We start from the raw sequence: 24,965 nt of genomic DNA, 5'->3' as shown, positions 1-24,965 counted from the left end.
GATCCCATTCAGGAGGCTCCCCCCCCAGGTTGATAACTAGCTATTTAACCTCAGTAATGGGTGCCATTGAGTCGGAGATAGGGAGAGTAGAACTACCTTAGAGTCATCCCTTGAGAAAATAGGGAAGGGTGGGGGGAGGGAAGGATTCTGCCTGTAACATCTTCACTAGGCAAGACAAAGACAGGAAATCCCTGTGTAACAACGGAAATTGATTTAATTACTCCTATAACTCCAGAGAGTCCACCTCCAAAAAAAAGTAGGCAAGTAATCCCCCCCATATTGTAGTAACTCCTTCAGACTTAGCCTGATCTCCTAAAAACAGTCACGAGCCCGGAAAGTTTTTGGCAGGAACAGAGAAGAAAAAGAGGAAATGTTTATCTAACCCTTTAAAAAAACAAATTATAGGAAAACAGCCAAAAGACAGAAAGAACTTGGATCCTCTTAATATCTGTTTCTCCCAGATTGAAGATCAACTCAGGGATATATAAAAGCTGTGTTCATTGGTTCTGGAGAGAGTGGCTGTCCTTGAGGAGAAGGTTGAACTTATAACAAACACAACAACAATGAATTCCATACTACCGAGGGCGGAACCCCAGAACAATCATCCCGCCCCTGTATGCTCACCTGTCCTGGCCATTCATCAGCACCAAAACTACAGGCCGATTCCTGTTTAGAACCCAGCCCCAAAATCCCTGAACTCAGAAGTATTTCAGGATTCTATAAATTTACAGCCTCAGTGGGGCATAACCAAGCAGGAAGGCTTAGTGGGTCAGGTGACTACAAGAACTCAAATAGCCTGTCCGAGGATCCCGCTGGTATGCGCTCCCTATATTTTAATCATGGAAAACGTCCCTACATTAGAAAATACTCACTATGAGTCCCATGCATCACAGTTAAATAAAGTGACGCATTGGGTAGGAAAGCATTTGGGAGGGAGGGTAGATTTCTATAGGGACATTTTAACTGTAAGAAGGGTCCTCTGGGTTGGCCCATCCCCTAAAGCATCACAAGGGGATTGCATCATTATAAACTTTAGGAGCCCCTGGATTGTCAATGCTTTGTATCACCTTTTTTCAACTATGAGACCATCTGTAGGGTCTATAAGAGTACATCGTCTATCTAAGTTCATTCCCTCAACATTTAATCCTTGTCACTCTGATTCTGGCAATCTCGGTGCTTCCAATTCCTCTGATACTGTCCTGACACTGTCTAACAGATTTGAGCCTCTGGCCTCACTGGAGGAGCTAGATTGACCACCAGCAATTGGGCCCTTTTTGCAAGGCCCTCTGGAGATAAATATACCGCAACAGTCCCTCTCGCAGTCTAAGGGAGCTTCTGACATACATGACACACAGGGTACGACAGCCTTAGGAGTAATTTCTTGGAACATTGCAGGCTTAAAATCAAAAATTGGAAACCCCAACTAGTTAAAACTTGTGACGGAAAATCTTTTAATCTGCTGCTAGGAGACCTGGCTTGTAGAACCCCCGCATATTAATGGCTACACCACATATAGTGTCCCTGCAATTAAGGCCTCTGCAGGTAGGGCTAAGGGTGGTGTGGTTACTTTCCTATCAGTAAGGGCCGGGGGGATGGAAGCACGTGTTGTGGGCACATCCCCTTTCTTTTTGGGTTTATTTCTGAAATTAGCAGAGCCATTTGATATGCTACTGATTAATTATTATAATAATACCTTTTGATAATTCAGACACAAGTGTGGTTGGCAGCTTGGAGATGTCAATATATAAGGCAACAATCATTAGTAGAAAGGACCTAAGAATAATTTGGGTCGGCGATTTTAATGCCCATTTGTGTGAACCAGAGTAATTGGACTGCTGCGGACTCTTGGATGAAAATGATAATCCTATTCAGCATTTTAAACATTCTTTATATGGGAATGCTCTTAACTCTTAGATAACAGCTAATTCTCTACTTTTCCCCATACCAGCTACTAGAGGGGTACCAACATTTATAAGAGGAGATACTCATACTATTATTGACTATATTATCTACTCTAGAGAACTATCCTCTCTTGTCGGGCAGTTCAGGGTGACCCCGACCTGTATTAGCGATCACAACCCTTTATCTATTGTAATTAATTTGGACTTGACGAGTGACTCAAGAAGAGAGAAGCGACACCCCGATATGAAGTTTTCAGCCCAAAAAAGACTTACAACCAAATGGGGAAAGATAGATAGTAATAGCTTTTTTAAAGATTTAATGTTGAATAAATGGTCTGATGTTATGATATCCTTGGGTGAAGATAGGGCCCCCCATGAAATTGTCTGTGCATTTTCCTCTTTGACAAAGTATATGGCTGAGAAATTACAGTCCTTTGGCACTAATAAAGTACATGGCCCAAGATGGTTTAACCACACATGTACCATATCCTTAAGTAACCTAAAGAAAATAACCAGCGCATTTCCCCAAGACCGACAAGCAGTTAAAGTTTCTAGGAAAAATTACAAGGAAGCACTTGCCAAGAGGAAAACCGAATTAAGTGAGTCTGCGTGGGAGGAATTGATGGAAGCAAGCAAAACTAAAGATACAACTGCGTTCTGGCGTGTGGTTAATTCTTCATTGCTGAATGACAAACATGAGATGTCCATGGATACTGTCATTCCAGCCAAAATTTGGGTGGACTATTTTTAAAAAACTTTACTAATGTTCAACTAGAAAAGTTAAATTTGTTTGAAGTTAAGAGGAAATGATCAGTCAAGTCTGGCTTTCAGTAATATTATAAGCGTGGATGATCTAAAACAAGCTATTCAAGATTGCCCCTCTGAGAAAGCTCCTGGCCCAGACAGAATTCCTGCTGATTTATATAAAGCGCTTCCAGATTTCTGGGGGCCACTGCTTACTAATGTCCTGAGATTGGCTGTGACAGGCCCTTTAGTAGATACCTGGAAAGAGGCGATCATTGTCCCGATTTTTAAGACGGGAGACAGGGCAGATCCTTTATGCTATCGTCCAATTTCTTTATTGGATAGCTGTAGGAAAGTACCATCTTGCCTGGCATGTTACCCCCATTTTTCACTGTATATATGTTGTTTTAGTTGTATGTGTCACTGGGACCCTGGTAACCCAGGGCCCCAGTGCTCATAAGTGTGCCTGAATGTGTTACCTGTGTAGTGACTAACTGTCTCACTGAGGCTCTGCTAACCAGAACCTCAGTGGTTATGCTCTCTCATTTCTTTCCAAATTGTCACTGACAGGCTAGTGACAATTTTTACCAATTTACATTGGCTTACTGGAACACCCTTATAATTCCCTACTATATGGTACTGAGGTACCCAGGGTATTGGGGTTCCAGGAGATCCCTATGGGCTGCAGCATTTCTTTTGCCACCCATAGGGAGCTCTGACAATTCTTACACAGGCCTGCCACTGCAGCCTGAGTGAAATAACATCCACGTTATTTCACAGCCATTTTACACTGCACTTAAGTAACTTATAAGTCACCTATATGTCTAACCTTTACCTGGTAAAGGTTAGGTGCAAAGTTACTTAGTGTGAGGGCACCCTGGCACTAGCCAAGGTGCCCCCACATTGTTCAGAGCCAATTCCCTGAACTTTGTGAGAGCGGGGACACCATTACACGCGTGCACTACATATAGGTCACTACCTATATGTAGCTTCACAATGGTAACTCCGAATATGGCCATGTAACATGTCTATGATCATGGAATTGCCCCCTCTATACCATCCTGGCATAGTTGGCACAATCCCATGATCCCAGTGGTCTGTAGCACAGACCCTGGTACTGCCACACTGCCCTTCCTGGGGTTTCACTGCAGCTGCTGCTGCTGCCAACCCCTCAGACAGGCAGCTGCCCTCCTGGGGTCCAGCCAGGCCTGGCCCAGGATGGCAGAACAAAGAACTTCCTCTGAGAGAGGGTGTGACACCCTCTCCCTTTGGAAAATGGTGTGAAGGCAGGGGAGGAGTAGCCTCCCCCAGCCTCTGGAAATGCTTTGTTGGGCACAGATGTGCCCAATTCTGCATAAGCCAGTCTACACCGGTTCAGGGACCCCTTAGCCCCTGCTCTGGCGCGAAACTGGACAAAGGAAAGGGGAGTGACCACTCCCCTGACCTGCACCTCCCCGGGGAGGTGTCCAGAGCTCCTCCAGTGTGCTCCAGACCTCTGCCATCTTGGAAACAGAGGTGCTGCTGGCACACTGGACTGCTCTGAGTGGCCAGTGCCACCAGGTGACGTCAGAGACTCCTGCTGATAGGCTCCTTCAGGTGTTAGTAGCCTATCCTCTCTCCTAGGTAGCCAAACCCTCTTTTCTGGCTATTTAGGGTCTCTGTCTCTGGGGAAACTTTAGATAACGAATGCAAGAGCTCATCCGAGTTCCTCTGCATCTCTCTCTTCACCTTCTGATAAGGAAACTACCGCTGACCGCGCTGGAAGCCTGCAAACCTGCAACATAGTAGCAAAGACGACTACTGCAACTCTGTAACGCTGATCCTGCCGCCTTCTCGACTGTTTTCCTGCTTGTGCATGCTGTGGGGGTAGCCTGCCTCCTCTCTGCACCAGAAGCTCCGAAGAAATCTCCCGTGGGTCGACGGAATCTTCCCCCTGCAACCGCAGGCACCAAAAAGCTGCATTACCGGTCCCTTGGGTCTCCTCTCAGCACGACGAGCGAGGTCCCTCGAATCCAGCGACTCTGTCCAAGTGACCCCCACAGTCCAGTGACTCTTCAGTCCAAGTTTGGTGGAGGTAAGTCCTTGCCTCACCTCGCTGGGCTGCATTGCTGGGAACCGCGACTTTGCAAGCTACTCCGGCCCCTGTGCACTTCCGGCGGAAATCCTTTGTGCACAGCCAAGCCTGGGTCCACGGCACTCTAACCTACATTGCACGACTTTCTAAGTTGGTCTCCGGCGACGTGGGACTCCTTTGTGCAACTTCGGCGAGCACTGTTTCACGCATCCTCGTAGTGCCTGTTCCTGGCACTTTTCCGGGTGCTACCTGCTTTAGTGAGGGCTCTTTGTCTTGCTCGACGCCCCCTCTCTCTTCAGGTCCAATTTGCGACCTCCTGGTCCCTCCTGGGCCCCAGCAGCGTCCAAAAACGCCAAACGCACGATTTGCGCCTAGCAAGGCTTGTTGGCGTCCTTTCGGCGGGAAAACACTTCTGCACGACTCTCCACGGCGAGAGGGATCCGTCCACTAAAGGGGAAGTCTCTAGCCCTTTTCGTTCCTGCAGAAACCTCAGCTTCTTCTGTCCAGTCGAAGCTCCTTTGCACCCGCAGCTGGCATTTCCTGGGCATCTGCCCATCTCCGACTTGCTTGTGACTTTTGGACTTGGTCCCCTTGTTCCACAGGTACCCTAGATTGGAAATCCACAGTTGTTGCATGGCTGGTTTGTGTCTTTCCTGCATTATTCCTCTAACACGACTCTTTTGTCCTTAGGGGAACTTTAGTGCACTTTGCACTCACTTTTCAGGGTCTTGGGGAGGGTTATTTTTCTAACTCTCACTATTTTCTAATAGTCCCAGCGACCCTCTACAAGGTCACATAGGTTTGGGGTCCATTCGTGGTTCGCATTCCACTTTTGGAGTATATGGTTTGTGTTGCCCCTATCCCTATGTTTCCCCATTGCATCCTATTGTAACTATACATTGTTTGCACTGTTTTCTAAGACTATACTGCATATTTTTGCTATTGTGTATATATATCTTGTGTATATTTCCTATCCTCTCACTGAGGGTACACTCTAAGATACTTTGGCATATTGTCATAAAAATAAAGTACCTTTATTTTTAGTATAACTGTGTATTGTGTTTTCTTATGATATTGTGCATATGACACTAAGTGGTACTGTAGTAGCTTCACACGTCTCCTAGTTCAGCCTAAGCTGCTCTGCTAAGCTACCATTATCTATCAGCCTAAGCTGCTAGACACCCTATACACTAATAAGGGATAACTGGGCCTGGTGCAAGGTGCAAGTACCCTTTGGTACTCACTACAAGCCAGTCCAGCCTCCTACATTGGTTGTGGAGTGGTGGGATAAGTGCTTGAGACTACTTACCACTCTTGTCATTGTACTTTTCATAAGAGAAAAATATACAAAACAAGGTCAGTGTATATACACATAGCCAAAAAGTTTTGCATTTCCTCTTTTCACTCTTTTCTAAGTGCTGAAAAGTACTTCTAACTTTCTAAAAAGTTCTTAAAAGTTTAAAAAGTTTTTTCTGTCTTTCCAAAAAGTTCTGAAATTTTTTTTTTCTCTTTTTCTATCACTTTAACTCTCTCTAAAAAATGTCTGGCACAGGCCAAAGTGTTGATCTGTCCAAACTTGCATATGACAACCTTAGCTGGAAAAGAGCAAGGAGTCTCTGTATAAAGAGAGGTTTGAGTGTAGGGAAGAATCCTTCCTTGGAACTGTTACTAAACATGCTTAGAGAACAGGATAAGGCCATAGGTGCCCCATCTGTTGAAAAAGTACCTAATAGTTCCCAATCTGATTCAGGGACTCCCCCAGGAAAAGATTCAGGAAAGAAACTTCCTAGCCTGCCCATTACTAGACAATCTAGCATAGATGGTAATGATGATGAGCCACACCAAAGAAATAGTGTTGTCTCACATCATAGCAAAAGCATTTATTCTCACCATACTGGTAGTAATGTTTCTGTAAACCAAGCTGTTAGGTTGGCTTCTGTAAGGGACAGGTCTCCTTCTGTTCATTCCCATCATAGCTCTGTTTCTAGAAATGTCCCTCCCACCAACCCTGATGACAGAATGTTAGAGAGGGAACTCAATAAGTTGAGGGTGGAACAAACCAGACTGAAGCTTAAAAAGCAACAGCTGGATTTGGATAGACAGTCTTTTGAATTAGAGAAGGAAAGACAGAAGTTGGGTTTGGATACCCATGGTGGCAGCAGCAGTATTCCCCATAGTCATCCTGCAAAAGAGCATGATTCCAGGAATCTGCACAAGATAGTTCCCCCTTATAAGGAGGGGGATGACATTAACAAGTGGTTTGCTGCACTTGAGAGGGCCTGTGTTGTACAGGATGTCCCTCAAAGGCAGTGGGCTGCTATCCTATGGCTATCATTTAGTGGAAAAGGTAGGGATAGGCTCCTTACTGTGAAAGAAAATGATGCTAATAATTTCCAAGTTCTTAAGAATGCACTCCTGGATGGTTATGGCTTAACCACTGAACAGTACAGGATAAAGTTCAGAGAGACCAAAAAGGAGTCTTCACAAGACTGGGTTGATTTCATTGACCATTCAGTGAAGGCCTTGGAGGGGTGGTTACATGGCAGTAAAGTTACTGATTATGACAGCCTGTATAACTTAATCCTGAGAGAGCATATTCTTAATAAGTGTGTGTCTGATTTGTTGCACCAGTACTTGGTGGACTCTGATCTGACCTCTCCCCAAGAATTGGGAAAGAAGGCAGACAAATGGGTCAGAACAAGAGTGAACAGAAAAGTTCATACAGGGGGTGACAAAGATGGCAACAAAAAGAAGGATGGTAAGTCTTCTGACAAGGGTGGGGACAAATCTAAAAATGAGTCTTCATCAGGCCCACAAAAACACTCTGGTGGGGGTGGTGGGTCCAAATCCTCCTTTAATCAAAACAAGGAAAAGAAACCATGGTGCTATTTATGTAAAATAAAAGGCCATTGGACAACAGATCCCAGTTGTCCAAAGAAAGGCACCACAGCTCCTACCACTACAACCCCTACTGCTACACCTAGTGTCCCTACTAATAGCAGTGGTGGTGGGAGCAAACCTACTAATAGCCAATCCAAGGGAGTAGCTGGGCTCACTTTTGGTAATTTAGTTGGGGTTGGTCTAATTAGGGAGACCACAGAGGCTACTTTAGTCTCTGAAGGGGCTATTGATTTAGCCACTTTGGTTGCTTGCCCCCATAACTTGCAGAAGTACAAGCAACTAACCCTAATAAATGGTGTTGAGGTCCAGGCCTACAGGGACACAGGTGGCAGTGTCACAATGGTGATTGAGAAACTGGTGCACCCTGAACAACACATACTTGGACACCAGTACCAAGTAACCGATGCTCACAACATAACACAAAGCCACCCATGGCTGTTGTAAATCTCAACTGGGGGGGGGGTAACTGGTCCAAAGAAAGTTGTGGTAGCTTCAGATTTACCTGTAGACTGTCTATTAGGGAATGATTTGGAGACATCAGCTTGGTCAGATGTGGAGTTGGAGGCCCATGCAGCAATGCTGGGCATCCCAGGGCATATTTTTGCTTTGACAAGGGCTCAAGCCAAAAAGCAAAAAGGACAGGGAAGCTTGGATCCTGGAACAATGGACCAAGTGCTCCCTAAAGCTAGGGCTAGTAGAAGCAAACCACTTCCTACTATCCCTCCCTCTACAGTGGATTCTACTTCTGAGGAAGAAGAATTCCCTCCCTGTGCAGAACCTACACCAGAGGAGCTGGAAGCAGACACTGCTGAGCTTTTGGGTGAAGGGGGGCCTGCCAGAGAGGAGCTGAGTGTGGCACAGCAAACCTGTCCCACATTAGAGGGTCTCAGACAGCAAGCTGTCAAACAGGCTAATGGGGATGTCAGTGACTCTCACAGAGTTTACTGGGAGGACAACCTCTTGTACACTGAGCATAGGGATCCTAAACCTGGAGCTGCCAGGAGATTAGTGATTCCTCAGGAGTACAGAAAGTTCCTCCTAACACTGGCACATGACATTCCCCTAGCTGGGCACCTGGATCAAATGAAAACTTGGGACAGATTAGTTCCATTGTTTCATTGGCCTAGGATGTCTGAGGACACAAAGGAATTTTGTAAGTCCTGTGAAACCTGTCAAGCCAGTGGCAAAACAGGTGGCACCCCAAAGGCACCCCTTATCCCACTGCCTGTGGTTGGGGTTCCCTTTGAAAGGGTAGGGGTTGACATAGTTGGCCCCCTTGACCCTCCTACTGCTTCAGACAATAGGTTTATCTTAGTGGTAGTGGACCATGCCACAAGATATCCTGAAGCTATTCCTTTAAGGACCACTACAGCACCTGCAGTGGCAAAGGCCCTCCTGGGAATATTTTCCAGGGTGGGCTTCCCAAAGGAAGTAGTATCAGACAGGGAAAGCAATTTCATGTCTGCATACTTAAAGGCCATGTGGAAGGAGTGTGGTGTAACTTACAAGTTCACAACACCCTATCATCCACAAACAAATGGACTGGTGGAGAGATTTAATAAAACTCTCAAAGGCATGATTATGGGTCTCCCTGAAAAACTCCGCAGGAGATGGGATATCCTTCTACCATGCCTCCTTTTTGCCTACAGGGAGGTACCCCAGAAAGGAGTGGGCTTCAGCCCCTTTGAACTTCTTTTTGGACACCCTGTTAGGGGTCCACTCACACTTGTAAAGGAGGGTTGGGAACAACCTTTAAAAGCTCCTAAGCAGGATATTGTGGATTATGTACTTGGCCTCAGATCAAGGATGGCTGAGTACATGAAAAAGGCCAGTAAAAACCTTCAGGCCAGCCAAGAGCTCCAGAAGCAATGGCATGATCAGAAGGCTGTTTTGGTTCAGTACCAACCAGGGCAGAAAGTGTGGGTCTTGGAGCCTGTGGCCCCAAGAGCACTCCAAGATAAATGGAGTGGACCCCACACAATTGTTGAAAAGAAGGGTGAAGTCACCTACTTGGTTGACTTAGGCACTGCCAGAAGTCCCCTTAGGGTGCTCCATGTCAACCGCCTGAAACCCTACTATGACAGGGCTGATCTCACCCTGCTCATGGCAACAGATGAGGGACAGGAAGAAGACAGTGATCCTCTACCTGATCTCTTCTCTTCCACAGATCAAGATGCTCTTGTGGAAGGTGTAGTTTTGGCTGATTGTCTTACTGCTGAGCAGAAAGACAATTGCATAAATCTCCTAGGACAATTTTCAGAACTCTTCTCTACTGTGCCAGGCACCACTTCTTGGTGTGAGCACACTATAGATACTGGAGACAGTTTACCTGTCAAAAGTAAGATCTATAGGCAGCCTGACCATGTCAGGGACTGCATAAAGCAAGAAGTTCAGAAAATGTTGGAACTAGGAGTGGTTGAGCACTCTGACAGTCCATGGGCTTCTCCTGTGGTACTGGTACCAAAACCCAATTCTAAAGATGGAAAGAAGGAAATGCGGTTTTGTGTAGACTATAGAGGTCTCAACTTGGTAACCAAAACTGATGCTCACCCTATACCCAGGGCAGATGAGCTTATAGATACACTGGCATCTGCCAAGTATCTAAGCACTTTTGATTTGACTGCAGGGTATTGGCAGATCAAATTGTCAGAAGATGCTAAACCTAAGACTGCATTTTCTACCATTGGAGGACATTACCAGTTTACTGTAATGCCTTTTGGTTTGAAAAATGCACCTGCCACTTTTCAGAGGTTGGTGAACACATTCCTGCAAGGGCTGGAGGCTTTCAGTACAGCATATTTGGACGATATAGCTGTCTTTAGCTCCAGCTGGGATGATCACTTGGTCCACCTATGGAAAGTTTTGGAGGCCCTGCAAAAGGCAGGCCTCACTATCAAGGCTTCAAAGTGCCAGATAGGGCAGGGTAAGGTGGTTTATCTGGGACACCTTGTTGGTGGGGAACAGATTGCACCACTTCAGGGGAAAATCCAAACTATTATTGATTGGGTTCCCCCTACCACTCAGACTCAGGTGAGAGCCTTCCTAGGCCTCACTGGGTATTACAGGAGGTTTATTAAGAACTATGGCTCCATTGCAGCCCCTCTTAATGACCTCACATCCTAGAAAATGCCTAAAAAGGTATTATGGACAGCAAGCTGTCAGAAAGCTTTTGAGGAGCTGAAGCAGGCCATGTGCTCTGCACCTGTCCTGAAAAGCCCTTGTTACTCTAAAAAATTCTATGTCAAAACTGATGCATCTGAATTAGGAGTAGGGGCAGTCCTATCACAACTTAATTCTGAGGGCCAGGATCAACCTGTTGCTTTTATTAGTAGGAGGTTGACACCTAGAGAAAAGCGTTGGTCTGCCATTGAGAGGGAGGCCTTTGCTGTGGTCTGGGCTCTGAAGAAGTTGAGGCCATACCTGTTTGGCACTCACTTCATTGTTCAGACAGACCACAAACCTCTACTTTGGCTAAAACAAATGAAAGGTGAAAATCCTAAATTGTTGAGGTGGTCCATATCCCTACAGGGAATGGACTATACAGTGGAACATAGACCTGGGAGTAGCCACTCCAATGCAGATGGACTCTCCAGATATTTCCACTTAGACAATGAAGACTCATCAGGTCATGGCTAGTCTTATTGTCCTTCGTTTGGGGGGGGGTTGTGTAGGAAAGTACCATCTTGCCTGGCATGTTACCCCCATTTTTCACTGTATATATGTTGTTTTAGTTGTATGTGTCACTGGGACCCTGGTAACCCAGGGCCCCAGTACTCATAAGTGTGCCTGAATGTGTTACCTGTGTAGTGACTAACTGTCTCACTGAGGCTCTGCTAACCAGAACCTCAGTGGTTATGCTCTCTCATTTCTTTCCAAATTGTCACTGACAGGCTAGTGACCATTTTTACCAATTTACATTGGCTTACTGGAACACCCTTATAATTCCCTAGTATATTGTACTGAGGTACCCAGGGTATTGGGGTTCCAGGAGATCCCTATGGGCTGCAGCATTTCTTTTGCCACCCATAGGGAGCTCTGACAATTCTTACACAGGCCTGCCACTGCAGCCTGAGTGAAATAACGTCCACGTTATTTCACAGCCATTTTACACTGCACTTAAGTAACTTATAAGTCACCTATATGTCTAACCTTTACCTGGTAAAGGTTAGGTGCAAAGTTACTTAGTGTGAGGGCACCCTGGCACTAGCCAAGGTGCCCCCACATTGTTCAGAGCCAATTCCCTGAACTTTGTGAGTGCGGGGACACCATTACACGCGTGCACTACATATAGGTCACTACCTATATGTAGCTTCACAATGGTAACTCCGAATATGGCCATGTAACATGTCTATGATCATGGAATTGCCCCCTCTATACCATCCTGGCATAGTTGGCACAATCCCATGATCCCAGTGGTCTGTAGCACAGACCCTGGTACTGCCACACTGCCCTTCCTGGGGTTTCACTGCAGCTGCTGCTGCTGCCAACCCCTCAGACAGGCAGCTGCCCTCCTGGGGTCCAGCCAGGCCTGGCCCAGGATGGCAGAACAAAGAACTTCCTCTGAGAGAGGGTGTGACACCCTCTCCCTTTGGAAAATGGTGTGAAGGCAGGGGAGGAGTAGCCTCCCCCAGCCTCTGGAAATGCTTTGTTGGGCACAGATGTGCCCAATTCTGCATAAGCCAGTCTACACCGGTTCAGGGACCCCTTAGCCCCTGCTCTGGCGCGAAACTGGACAAAGGAAAGGGGAGTGACCACTCCCCTGACCTGCACCTCCCCGGGGAGGTGTCCAGAGCTCCTCCAGTGTGCTCCAGACCTCTGCCATCTTGGAAACAGAGGTGCTGCTGGCACACTGGACTGCTCTGAGTGGCCAGTGCCACCAGGTGACGTCAGAGACTCCTGCTGATAGGCTCCTTCAGGTGTTAGTAGCCTATCCTCTCTCCTAGGTAGCCAAACCCTCTTTTCTGGCTATTTAGGGTCTCTGTCTCTGGGGAAACTTTAGATAACGAATGCAAGAGCTCATCCGAGTTCCTCTGCATCTCTCTCTTCACCTTCTGATAAGGAAACGACCGCTGACCGCGCTGGAAGCCTGCAAACCTGCAACATAGTAGCAAAGACGACTACTGCAACTCTGTAACGCTGATCCTGCCGCCTTCTCGACTGTTTTCCTGCTTGTGCATGCTGTGGGGGTAGCCTGCCTCCTCTCTGCACCAGAAGCTCCGAAGAAATCTCCCGTGGGTCGACGGAATCTTCCCCCTGCAACCGCAGGCACCAAAAAGCTGCATTACCGGTCCCTTGGGTCTCCTCTCAGCACGACGAGCGAGGTCCCTCGAATCCAGCGACTCTGTCCAAGTGACCCCCACAGTCCAGTGACTCTTCAGTCCAAGTTTGGTGGAGGTAAGTCCTTGCCTCACCTCGCTGGGCTGCATTGCTGGGAACCGCGACTTTGCAAGCTACTCCGGCCCCTGTGCACTTCCGGCGGAAATCCTTTGTGCACAGCCAAGCCTGGGTCCACGGCACTCTAACCTACATTGCACGACTTTCTAAGTTGGTCTCCGGCGACGTGGGACTCCTTTGTGCAACTTCGGCGAGCACCATTTCACGCCTGTTCCTGGCACTTCTCCGGGTGCTACCTGCTTCAGTGAGTGCTCTTTGTCTTGCTCGACGCCCCCTCTCTCTTCAGGTCCAATTTGCGACCTCCTGGTCCCTCCTGGGCCCCAGCAGCGTCCAAAAACGCCAAACGCACGATTTGCGCCTAGCAAGGCTTGTTGGCGTCCTTTCGGCGGTAAAACACTTCTGCACGACTCTCCACGGCGAGAGGGATCCGTCCACCAAAGGGGAAGTCTCTAGCCCTTTTCGTTCCTGCAGAAACCTCAGCTTCTTCTGTCCAGTCGTGCTCCTTTGCACCCGCAGCTGGCATTTCCTGGGCATCTGCCCATCTCCGACTTGCTTGTGACTTTTGGACTTGGTCCCCTTGTTCCACAGGTACCCTAGATTGGAAATCCACAGTTGTTGCATTGCTGGTTTGTGTCTTTCCTGCATTATTCCTCTAACACGACTCTTTTGTCCTTAGGGGAACTTTAGTGCACTTTGCACTCACTTTTCAGGGTCTTGGGGAGGGTTATTTTTCTAACTCTCACTATTTTCTAATAGTCCCAGCGACCCTCTACAAGGTCACATAGGTTTGGGGTCCATTCGTGGTTCGCATTCCACTTTTGGAGTATATGGTTTGTGTTGCCCCTATCCCTATGTTTCCCCATTGCATCCTATTGTAACTATACATTGTTTGCACTGTTTTCTAAGACTATACTGCATATTTTTGCTATTGTGTATATATATCTTGTGTATATTTCCTATCCTCTCACTGAGGGTACACTCTAAGATACTTTGGCATATTGTCATAAAAATAAAGTACCTTTATTTTTAGTATAACTGTGTATTGTGTTTTCTTATGATATTGTGCATATGACACTAAGTGGTACTGTAGTAGCTTCACACGTCTCCTAGTTCAGCCTAAGCTGCTCTGCTAAGCTACCATTATCTATCAGCCTAAGCTGCTAGACACCCTATACACTAATAAGGGATAACTGGGCCTGGTGCAAGGTGCAAGTACCCCTTGGTACTCACTACAAGCCAGTCCAGCCTCCTACAATAGCTCAGGTAAAATCTTAGGCCGAGTGATCCTAAACAAGTTGGAAAATTGGGCGACTGAATCTCATTCCCTTTCAGAAGTTCAATTTGGCTTTCGGCCCGGTGTGGGCACAGTAGAACAAACTCTCAATTTGACCCTCATAGTTCAAAAATATACCAAAGTTAAAAGGGGGTGTATACATGTAGCATTTATGGATCTGTCCTGCGCCTTTGACACAGTTTACAGGGAGAAACTGTGGTTGGTCATGCTGAATATGGGCGTCGATAAAGATATAATCATTTTACTTAGTAAACTCCATGCCTGCACAGAGGCTCAGGTACGCTATTCTCGGGAGGGTGGCCTGACAGAGAAGTTTCCCTCATTAAAGGGGGTTAGACAGGGTTGCGTCCTGGACCCTTTTCTTTTTCTTTTATATATAAATGGGTTAGAGAAATTTCTCTGTGAATCGGGGAAGGATTCCCTAGTCATTAATAATTCCCCAATTCCTGTACTATTGTATGCGGACGATGGTGTACTCAACTCAAGGACAGCAAATGGCCTCCAGATTTTATTGAATGCTTTTAATACTTTTATGGGGAACCTTGGTCTTAAAATTAATAGAACTAAGTCATTTGTGATGAATACTGGGCCCAAATTAGCAAAAACTAAAAAAATTGCTCTAGATGGGCATGAGATACTCAAGGTCCCACATTTTACGTATCTGGGGGTCCCCATTGACGTAGATTTTAATTGGAAATTTTTAGTAAATATACGTTCAATATAATTTCAAAAAGCCATAGAAGCAGTTTTTAGGTTTGCAAAAAGACTGCGATACAAACCTGTCAAAGAAATGATGACTGTTTTTTCCTCCAAATGTCTTTCTATTGCGACATTTGGAGCTGGGGATATGCATAATTTTCAGGCCTCCAGATCGTAGAAAACAAATTTTTAAGAAGGCTATTAGCAGACCCCCAATCTACACCAGTAACGTTTTGTCACAAAGAAGTAGGTTTGGGATACATATCTAGTTATATAAAGCTTCAACCCATATTATTATGGTTAAAAATTTGGACTAAGCCAGAAGCGTCTCTATGCAGAAAGGTGATACAGGACTGCCTCCTTTTATCACGATCTCTGGATATACCCTAGCTTAGATACGTTCATCTCTCCCTACTATCTTTAGGATTAGGAGAATTTTTTCTTAAACCGGATATTTTAACAAAACAGGACATTAAAAAGGTTAAAGATATGTATTGGCAGAAAAGCCAGGTTATGGAGCCAGCCTCGGGTGCAAATAGATTATTGGTGAGGCACGAGATACAACAATTGCAACCAAAACTATATTTGACTACTATTAACCATGAGCGACAAAGGTTTTTACTCACGAGGCTAAATTTAAATACATTACATTACTTGGTAGCATTTCCAGTACGTGGAACCTGGTTCAAGAATCTTCCTCCTTGTTGCTGTGATGGAAAGACACCCCAGAGTACATTGCACTTTATGCTCTTTTGCACATTAAATGTTGTTCTGAGAAAAAGGTTTTTACGTCCGCTATTTTTATCTAAAAGTATTAGAACTAGTCAACTTGCTTATTTATACTTACATATCCTGGGAAATGCTGATATAATTCAGGCTGTGTTACATTTTATATATGCTGCTTATGGTATTCGAAATATGTATTAATAACGCTTTTTAGTAATTTTATGATTAAGAAACTTGTATGTTTTATTTATTGGATGTCTTTTATGGTCTCTTTGTACCGAATAAAGTAATGATGATGATGATGTTCTAGCAAATGGTGGTCTTATTATTCAGTGCAAAAACTGGTTAAGACAAACTACAGTAATGATGCCCTGTTTATATTGCCCATCAGTGATTTTAGTATTAAGGAAAGCAGGGCAAAGGTCACCCTACTAGTGCTTTATTGTAACCTGGAAAAAAGCAAAAAGTGAAACAAGTCTACCAAAACATTCAAATTGCAGAAATAATTATTACATCTCTGGATGCTGGAAGCCACCTTTCATTAACCACATTTATTTTATGTTTGCTGCAATGTCAATAGAACCTCAAAACAAGCAATGTAATGGGATTCACTGCACATTTGTCATAGGGACATCCCACCAGTGGCTGGAGATCATCTTTGACAGCACTAAAACCATGAAAGGGGAAGTTAATGACAGTCTAGCCTAAACTTTCTTTCAAACTGCTACGCAGTATTAACCCCATGTATTAGAGAATAATGAGACAACAATAGTGAAAGCAGTTGTTTGTGGAAAAATCGACTATTGCATAAATTTTTTGTAAATACGGTGGAGGACTACCTCTAGTAACTGCCAATTCCTTCAAAAGTCACACTCAAAGAAGGTAACATATATCACTAGTGCTCAAAAGACTGCACTAGTTACCTGCCAAGACTAAAATTAGTTCCTAAGCACTTGTAAATGACACTCAGCAAGGGAATTCTTCAGCATACCTCAGAACACCAGCAAAACTTTGTGCAAGTGATTTAAATTTTTCAATGTCTTAAGACATACTCCTTTGATTTGACAAATGCTTTTTGATCCTACCCGAAGACTTTAAAACAGTGAGTGCTCAGACATGGAAAACTTCCCCTTTCCTGGAGAACCATTAGGACTACACATTTGTAATAGCTTTCCATAGTTAGCATAAGACGTGTGCTTGGGTACTATTGATATAAATACTTGATCATTTTTTAACATTTATTTATGATACTTTATTACTGTATATTCACTACATTGAAAGTAAATAATTGAATCTTCCGAGATGGGTTGGCTTCTAATAAAGCAGTTTTTTTGTTAGAAATTGAGTTTCTGTTTGACAGGGATATACACCCTGATCAAGCAGAAACCACATTCCTATTCAGGGTAAGTCACAATCACACCGTAAATTAATCTTTGCTCACCCTCTGTTAGTATAACTCAAAGCAGTCAGGCTTAACTTAAGAGGCAATGTGTAAAGTATATGTGCACCACTTCAAACAGTAAAACAGTGAAAACAACACACAAAAAGATACCACACCTGGTTAGAAAATCTGACTTAATGTAATAAATAAAATAAGATCAAAATGACTGAAATCCAATAAGTAGAACTTGACTTATTTTTTTTTCATAGAATAAACTGTAGAAAAGAGATTAGAAGCAAAAAGCTCCTACTGGGGCTATGTGATCGTGCTGGGCTGGGGCAAAGTCAAAAGTTCATGCCGACTGCGATGGACTGCGGGACGGCTACAAGGACCCAGTTGGACCTGCTGCACCAAAGTATCTTAATCCTAGTTGTGTTGATGTGAAGATGCTGGGAGCAGGCTCAAGCGATGTGTTGGAGTTGATCCCCACCGTGACGGCGATACATTGATCTTTCCCGGACATTTTCTCCATGCACCAGCAGCGATGCATTGTGTAGGTGCAGCAGTTCTGAAGGTGATGGGCTGAGGTCGATTCGTGCTGGAGGGGTGATGCATTGACTCTAATCCACACAAAAGGGCTGATGTGCCAGTTCCGGTCATTGCAACAGGGGCAATGCTCTGGTTTAAATTCATGTAGCAGTGATGTATTGTTTCAGCTGCAGCAAACACATTAAGCCCACCTCCAAGGGTTCAAGACTGGGATGGCACCACTTGGCAGTACAGACTCACAGATGGCAAAGTCTAGGTGTTGTAGATTGGTTCAAAGTATTTTGTGTCCCTGAAACTTCAATCAAGAGGCCAGTCAGCCCTTGGAGTCACTATGTATTCTGGGCTGCAGAGATACAGGTCCAGTCCCTCTCAGGTCAGCACAGCAAGGCAGGAGCCAATCAGGTAGCAGTCCAGCAGAATGGCAGTCCTAATAGCAGCACAGCAGTCCTTCTTCCTGGCAGAGTAGCCTCAGGTCCAGAAGTGTACTGAAGTTGTGATGTCAGAGGTCCAGTACTTATACCCAGTTGTGCCTTTGTATTGGGGAAGATTTCAAGGAAGGATCTTTTAACTGCACAGACATCCTCCCTTCCTGCCCTGGCGCCAGACTCACCATGTGGGGGAGGGGTATACAGCCCTTTCTGTGGGGACAGGACACAGCCCATTCCGGTTAAGTGCGAGGGTGTGCCTACCTCCTTCCTCCCACCCTGCCCAGGATGGCCCATTAGGAGGTGGATGGCCCATCAAGTCATCCCTAAGCTCCCTTTGTGTGTGCTTATCTGGAGGTAATCCACAAAGCCCAACTGTCACCCACCCCAGGCGTGTATTCAGAGACAGGCAGCAGGAACAAAATGGCTAAAGTAAAAATATATAAACTTTCCAAATTTGGAAATTTTAGAACTGCAATTTAAAATCCGACTTCACCAAAAGTTGTGATTTTTAATTATGAGTCCAGGGACACCAAACTCGAAAAACATATCTCTTCCAGATTGTGCATTACACTTATGTGATGTAATAAGTGAATTCCAATATTAACCTATAGGCCTTGCTGTAGAGAAAAATGACTTTGGTAGTTTTTCACTACCAAGATATGTAAAACTTAAAAGTATGTGCCCTGCCTTTTAAATACGTTACATCCTGCCCTCTGGATTGTCTAGGGTCTAACAGAATAGGGTGACGTATATGTATGAAAAGGGCAGGTTTGGTCCTGGCAAGAGGTTTATCTGCCAGGTCGAAATGGAAGTTTAAACTTTATAGACAGGCTTTTCATTAGGAGGCCTGAGCATTGGTTAGAGGGCTACTTAAGTGTGTGGCACAATGAGTTCTGCAGGCCCACTTGTAGCATTTATTTTACAGGGCCTAGGGACATGTAGTGCTTATTACTAGGGACTTATAAGTAAATTGAATATGCCGATTTGGGGATGAGCCAATATTACCATGTTTAGGGGATAAAGAACAAGCACTTCAGCAGTGGTAAACACACAGAGTCCTAAAGCCACCAATAACGAGGTCAGTAAAATGGAGGAGGTAGGCAGAAAGTTTGTCGAAGATCACTATAATGCTGTTAGGTCTAACAGTTTTACAGTTCCTGATAATCTAATTCTTTGTTTAATGTATAGCATTTTTGAAATACTTATTTTATACAAACACAGTTTTTCTCATTTTCTTTCAGGTAGAATATTTGCAGGTAGATGCACATGCCCATCTATGCATGAAGGTACTGTAAACTGCTTATATCATTTTATCACTTTCTCATTTAAGGTGTTCTATATTCATTGGTATAAGTCAATAAAAATGTGTGTCAAGATGTATCTTAATGTATTCATAAATGTTCAAAAAATTAAATAAATACCTAGAGCACATTCCCCTTTGCTTATCCTGCATATCATCTAGAAATTAAAAATGTTCAGGCAACCTACTACTCTAGCAAAATTGAAGCTGCAGCTAACTCTCCTAAGGAAATTTTTAATGCCTTAAAATACCTTATTCATCCCAAGGAGGAGCCACAAATTATAGAATCCCCGCAGCAACATGTGGAGGATCTCGCAAGCTTTTTTCTAAATAAAATTCAGGACATATATGTTTCTTTTCCTGACACCCAACCTGGAGGTCAGGAAGGAAATCGCTTTAACAAGTTTCATCCCGATTGGCCAAGACATAGTGACTAGATTACTGAGTTTAACTAAAGCTGGCTCCCCACTTGATCCTGCTCCCCCACAGATTCTCTGTTTGGGAACTCCAGTGTTAGGTCCGGTAATCACAAATCTTATTAATACCTCGTTAGCCTCTGGCATTGTACACGATTCTTGAAAATTGGCTATTGTCAAGCCTCTCTTGAAAAAAACAATTTGGATTCTAAAATTTTGTCCGACTATAGACCAATCTCCCTGTTACCTATAATGGCCAAAATAGCAGAAAAGTACATACACACTCAGTTATCCACTTTTCTGGAAGGAAAAAAGCTTCTACATCCCACCCAGATGGGTTTTAGACCACGGCATGGGACGGAAACCGCCTTGGTTGCGATCCCAGAAGAAGCAAAAAAGAGGATGGATAAAGCAATGGAAACCGCCATCATCTTATTAGATCTGAGCGCGGCGTTCGACACTGTTGATCTGAATATTCTCAAAGATAGACTACAAGGATGTGGCATCTCGGGAGTCGCACTGGAGTGGATTCGATCGTTTATTCATGGAAGATCCTTCCAGGTCTTAGATAGATCATGTACTTCCAGACGTAGCCTCAGCAACTGTGGAGTTCCACAGGGGTCTGCCTTGAGTCCACTACTTTTTAATGTCTATATGCGACCCCTAGCAGAAATCATCGAATCATTTGGACTGAAGTTGGTGTCCTACGCAGATGACACTCAACTGATTGTCTCTTTTTCTAATGCTCACCCAGACATGGGGACAGCATTGGGTCCCTGTCTGAAAGCAGTTGCGACTTGGATGTCAGGAAGTAAATTGAAACTTAATGATGATAAGACAGAGGTCATGTTTTTTGGGCTACCAAAAGCTTCCGCCACCAATCCAAGTACATCAATTGGAGCTCTCACTCTTCCGCCCCCTAAAGGTCTCATTAAAAGCCTTGGGGTGTGGTTAGATCCTCAACTTTCAATGTCACAACATGCCAACAGAATAGCTGGAACCTCTTTGCTCTGCTTAGAACTTTGAGGAAGGTTCTAATAATACTTCCGCCACTTGCCAGGAGACTGGTTATCCAGGCACTGATAGGTTCCCGTCTTGATTATGGCAACGCATTGTTTGTGGGAGCACCAAGATATGTGATCCAGAGGCTGCAGAGGGTGCAAAATGCAGCACCACGTCTACTTTTAAATACCCCCAAACTTTACTCCATAAGGGCCGCAATTTCATCCCTACACTGGCTTCCAGTAGATAAAAGAATCCAGTTCAAGGCTTTATGTCACTTTCATAGAGCCATATTTAACCAGGGCCCTGAAAATGCTCAAAACCCTGGCATCTATCTACAGCCTGACTAGATCACTGAGATCCTCCTCAGCTATGCTGGCCACAGTTCGGACAGTAAAAAAAGCGAGATAGGGACGAAGATCCCTATCCTATCAAGGGGCCATTCTATGGAATAGCCTTCCTTTTAATATCAGATCGACATCACAAGAGATTCTGTTTAGGAAGGCCTTGAAAACCTGGCTATTTAAAGCTTAATCTCTATACGATTTTAGATGGTGACACTGACCGTTTTGCAGCTAAATTGCTACGAGGCCTCCGGGCAGTTTTAAGCGCTATATAAGTAATGATAATATAACATAACAGATAACATTATCCCTGAGGACCTTGTGTTCGTGAGCATGGAGTATCTTATTTGAGAATAAGGCTTGCTTGAGTCCTTTAAGTGCACTCGAAACTTTGAGGGGCAGGGAAATCTTTATATTAACACTACTGAGGTGTCTTCCATACTTCTTGAATGGTACACAGAGGAGATAACGTAACCCAGAGTGGTAACAATGTAACTACAAAAATCACCCTATACGAGGAGAAGGAGAGCACAGGAGACACAGATGGAATTGTTTTCAACAGAGGAGACAAATATATAGAATACTATTCACCCATATTGTTAACGGGTTCGATAGGTCACTTGTATAACACCCATCTGCTACTGAATGAAGCATGAACTAGAATGTTGTCTTACAATAAGAACGTAAATACTGAGATTAAGAAGGTAAACGTATGATCTAAAATATTTGATAGATTATGATACCACAATATTTGATAGATGAGAAGGCATGCCTCAGCTTAGGCTAATCAGAAAGGTTCTGGTGCATAGTCCCTGAATGAAGGGATTTACACACTTTTCTTTGTGCTCTGTATGTGATTGCCCATCAATGCTATGAGCAATGGCACAAGTGAAAGGTGGACTTTGTACATCATCATCTAACATCAATAGCTGTCTTGCAAAACAGTCAAACACCTGGGACTTCTTCATGTATTGATGCCAGTGGCTATGTGGAAGGAATCGGTCACTGTGTATGGAACCAGCACAAGAAACAAGGTCTCTCACACATCCTATGGCTGCCACCACCACCCCCTCATCATATAATTTGTGGAACATAGTTAAATGGTCTCGTTTTCCTTGAAGGCTAAGTGGTCCTCTCACTGAAAGACTGTCTCAACAGAGCTGTAGAATACTCGTTTATCTCTTGATGCAGTAGCCTTCCAAAGGCAGGACTCAGGTTTACCACAGGGCTTTTTCACCCCTTCTGATATGACTGCTTTTTGCTGTTGGGTCTCAGCACTGTTGCAGGGCATTTTGTTGTATTCTGACTCCGATTCTTACCTCACATGTTCTCTGCAGTCTGTCTTAGCATCCTCTGATGCAATAACGCACTGCATCTGAGGACTGCAATATGTAAAACCTGTTGGTATGTGCTTGGTGGTCTACTGTATAGTAGTGGACTATACACCTCAAGCCTTGTTGTTCTCGGTCGTGCTGGTTTCTCCTGCAGTATGACGTACAACACTGATGGTGGAGCTCTGGCTGTGATAGATGTAGGCCTTAATTAAGATAATTACACTTTATGCCATAAGCCTTATGACAGATATTACTGTGTGATAATATCACTCAAACCAAAGATAAGTTTAGATTGTCCAAACTGATCATCAAGCGAAACTACTTCCTCTTTTTATACTTCCTCTTCATGTTAGAATTCTCTAGTATATAAAAGGTTCAGTGGAATTTTTCAACTTCGGTCTTCCTGCTCTGTTGCTTCCTCATGCAGTTTATTCTGCCCCTTACTATGTGCTGTAAGTGAACCACATTGGAATACATGGAAACAACACTCAGCGTAGACAGGAACCAACCACAGAATGCAACCGCTTCAGAAGGCACACAAGACTACCACAGATCTGCAGAGATCTGGTCCCCCCATGACAGGTCCGGACTGAGATGATTTGAATTGTGACAAAAGTTGAGTAGGTGAGGAAGGGAAAGAATAAGGGTGTTGTTCACCAATGACAGATCAGACCTTTATTCAGTGATCTGTTCGGTATGTCGCTTTTTAATAGGACCCTTGCTGTGATTGCATTGCTTAAAAAATTCTGGTTTTAACATTTCTATTGAGAAGACTGATGTGGCTAGGTCATTTTTAATACTTTGTCCATTTCTAGAAAAACTCTTCCACAAGGCCTATTTTATCAACATGGGCTACAAGAATAAGGTCATAGTTCTGGTAGGGAAACATTAATTCTAATTATACGAGCTTTTTAATAAGTATTTATCATTTGAAAAATGTCAATAGATCTTTATATATTTATTGCCAAACTATCATTTTGCGTTCCAATATTTTGTTCAGGCCTTGTAGGCTCCAGAGTTTACCAGACCACATGTCTTTTTTGTTTCCTATGAGGTTTACAACCGATTTGCACAGTTCTCTGATATCAGATGAAAGTTTGCATTCCCTACATAGTTAGCATTTTAGTTTTTATATGTTTTCTTCTTGTAGCAAACCAATGAAAGTGTTTCCAGTTTTTGCATTGCATTTTGTGGTTCATGACCATATCAAGCTATTTGACTGCTATAGCGCTGACTTTTGGCCGATTCTAATATCCGTTCCATAATTTTTGAGTTTATGCCTACTGTATATGTGGGTTGAATAGAAGGCTGACACTGTTATAGCTATAGGATCTGTATACAGCTAAGGCAAGCAGGAGAAGGTTCTTAATACAATGTATGCAGCAAATACTTGGTCTAAAGAGTACTCCACCTTAGAGACAGATTCATTCACAGGTTCCGTAAATCTTAACTCATGCATAGGCTTTGCAGTAGTGAAGCCTGCCTTATTTTCTTTAATGCTCTATAGACAAAAACTACCCATTAATGACCATATTTGATCTGGTCATATATTAGCATAGTCAATGTATTGCAACTTACATTCCTAGTGCCAGCATACTATGTGCATGTTATTTATGCTTGTTAAGACATCATCTTCTGGTGTATAAGTTAAGTATTCCATTATAGTTATGGGTAAGCATTTCACTATACAAATAGAACACTACATTATACACAGAGGGGTAGACTCACAAAATAACTTATGAACACTTGTAGTAGTATTGGCGTTCTCTTTCATGCTTCTACGTGTCTTTCTAAAATGCCCTTAAATATCTAGCTCCCTTTTAGTAAACAAGCAAAGATGACGCATTAATTTCTATGTGAACTAGAAGAGTATGAATATTCCCTGAATTGTACCATGTAAACTCCATTTTAGATGTGTTAATGCCAATTCACAAAGGCATGTAAGTTTATATTAACACAAGTGCTACAGGATAACTAATTTACATAAACCAAAACGCCTATGTGAATGGGCTTCAAAATTGTGATATATACAGAAGTAAATACAGTAATAAGCAAAGAAATTGAAAATCACTGTTGACTGTTTGCTATGGGCATCTGAGCTTTGCCGTCTCTTTTTACTGGCCTCATTATTTCTTACATCAGTTAATCATTTTCACTATAAAAAAAAAACTTGAAGTAAAAAAAAAAAAAGTAATATTTAATTTGAGTGACTGGTTGCTAATCATACTTCACTATGAGCGAGTTTCATGAAGTCAGACTTTCATAAAGCATGGAGCTCAAGTGTGCATGCATCCACCTTCAGAGATTTCACAGGGCTTACAGGTATCTTGCACAATGAGATTCATGGGCCAACCTAAAATGACTTAAGCGACAAGAAGCTAACTTTTTCTGGTCTACACTTCTAAAGCAATTGGAAAACTTGTAAAGCTGTGTTCTATTTACAGATGATCATCCAAAGTTTCTCTTGCTTTGCTGTGA

General features: G+C 43.8%; 1 protein-coding gene across 1 annotated transcript in view; it reads left to right on the top strand.

Annotated features, from left to right (window-relative positions):
• IL17REL (interleukin 17 receptor E like) overlaps nucleotides 1-24,965 on the top strand; it is a 600,388-nt gene that overhangs the window by 312,260 nt on the left and 263,163 nt on the right. Inside the window, exon 11 of the mRNA XM_069229705.1 lies at nucleotides 19,333-19,377. Coding sequence (XP_069085806.1) covers nucleotides 19,333-19,377 — 45 coding nt within the window. The remainder of the gene's footprint in view (nucleotides 1-19,332; nucleotides 19,378-24,965) is intronic.

The sequence above is a fragment of the Pleurodeles waltl genome, chromosome 4_1, assembly GCF_031143425.1.
Source record: "Pleurodeles waltl isolate 20211129_DDA chromosome 4_1, aPleWal1.hap1.20221129, whole genome shotgun sequence".
NCBI classification, from domain to species: domain Eukaryota; kingdom Metazoa; phylum Chordata; class Amphibia; order Caudata; family Salamandridae; genus Pleurodeles; species Pleurodeles waltl.
Note: the sequence above shows the minus strand (reverse complement) of the source record. Positions and strands in the feature narration are given on the sequence as shown.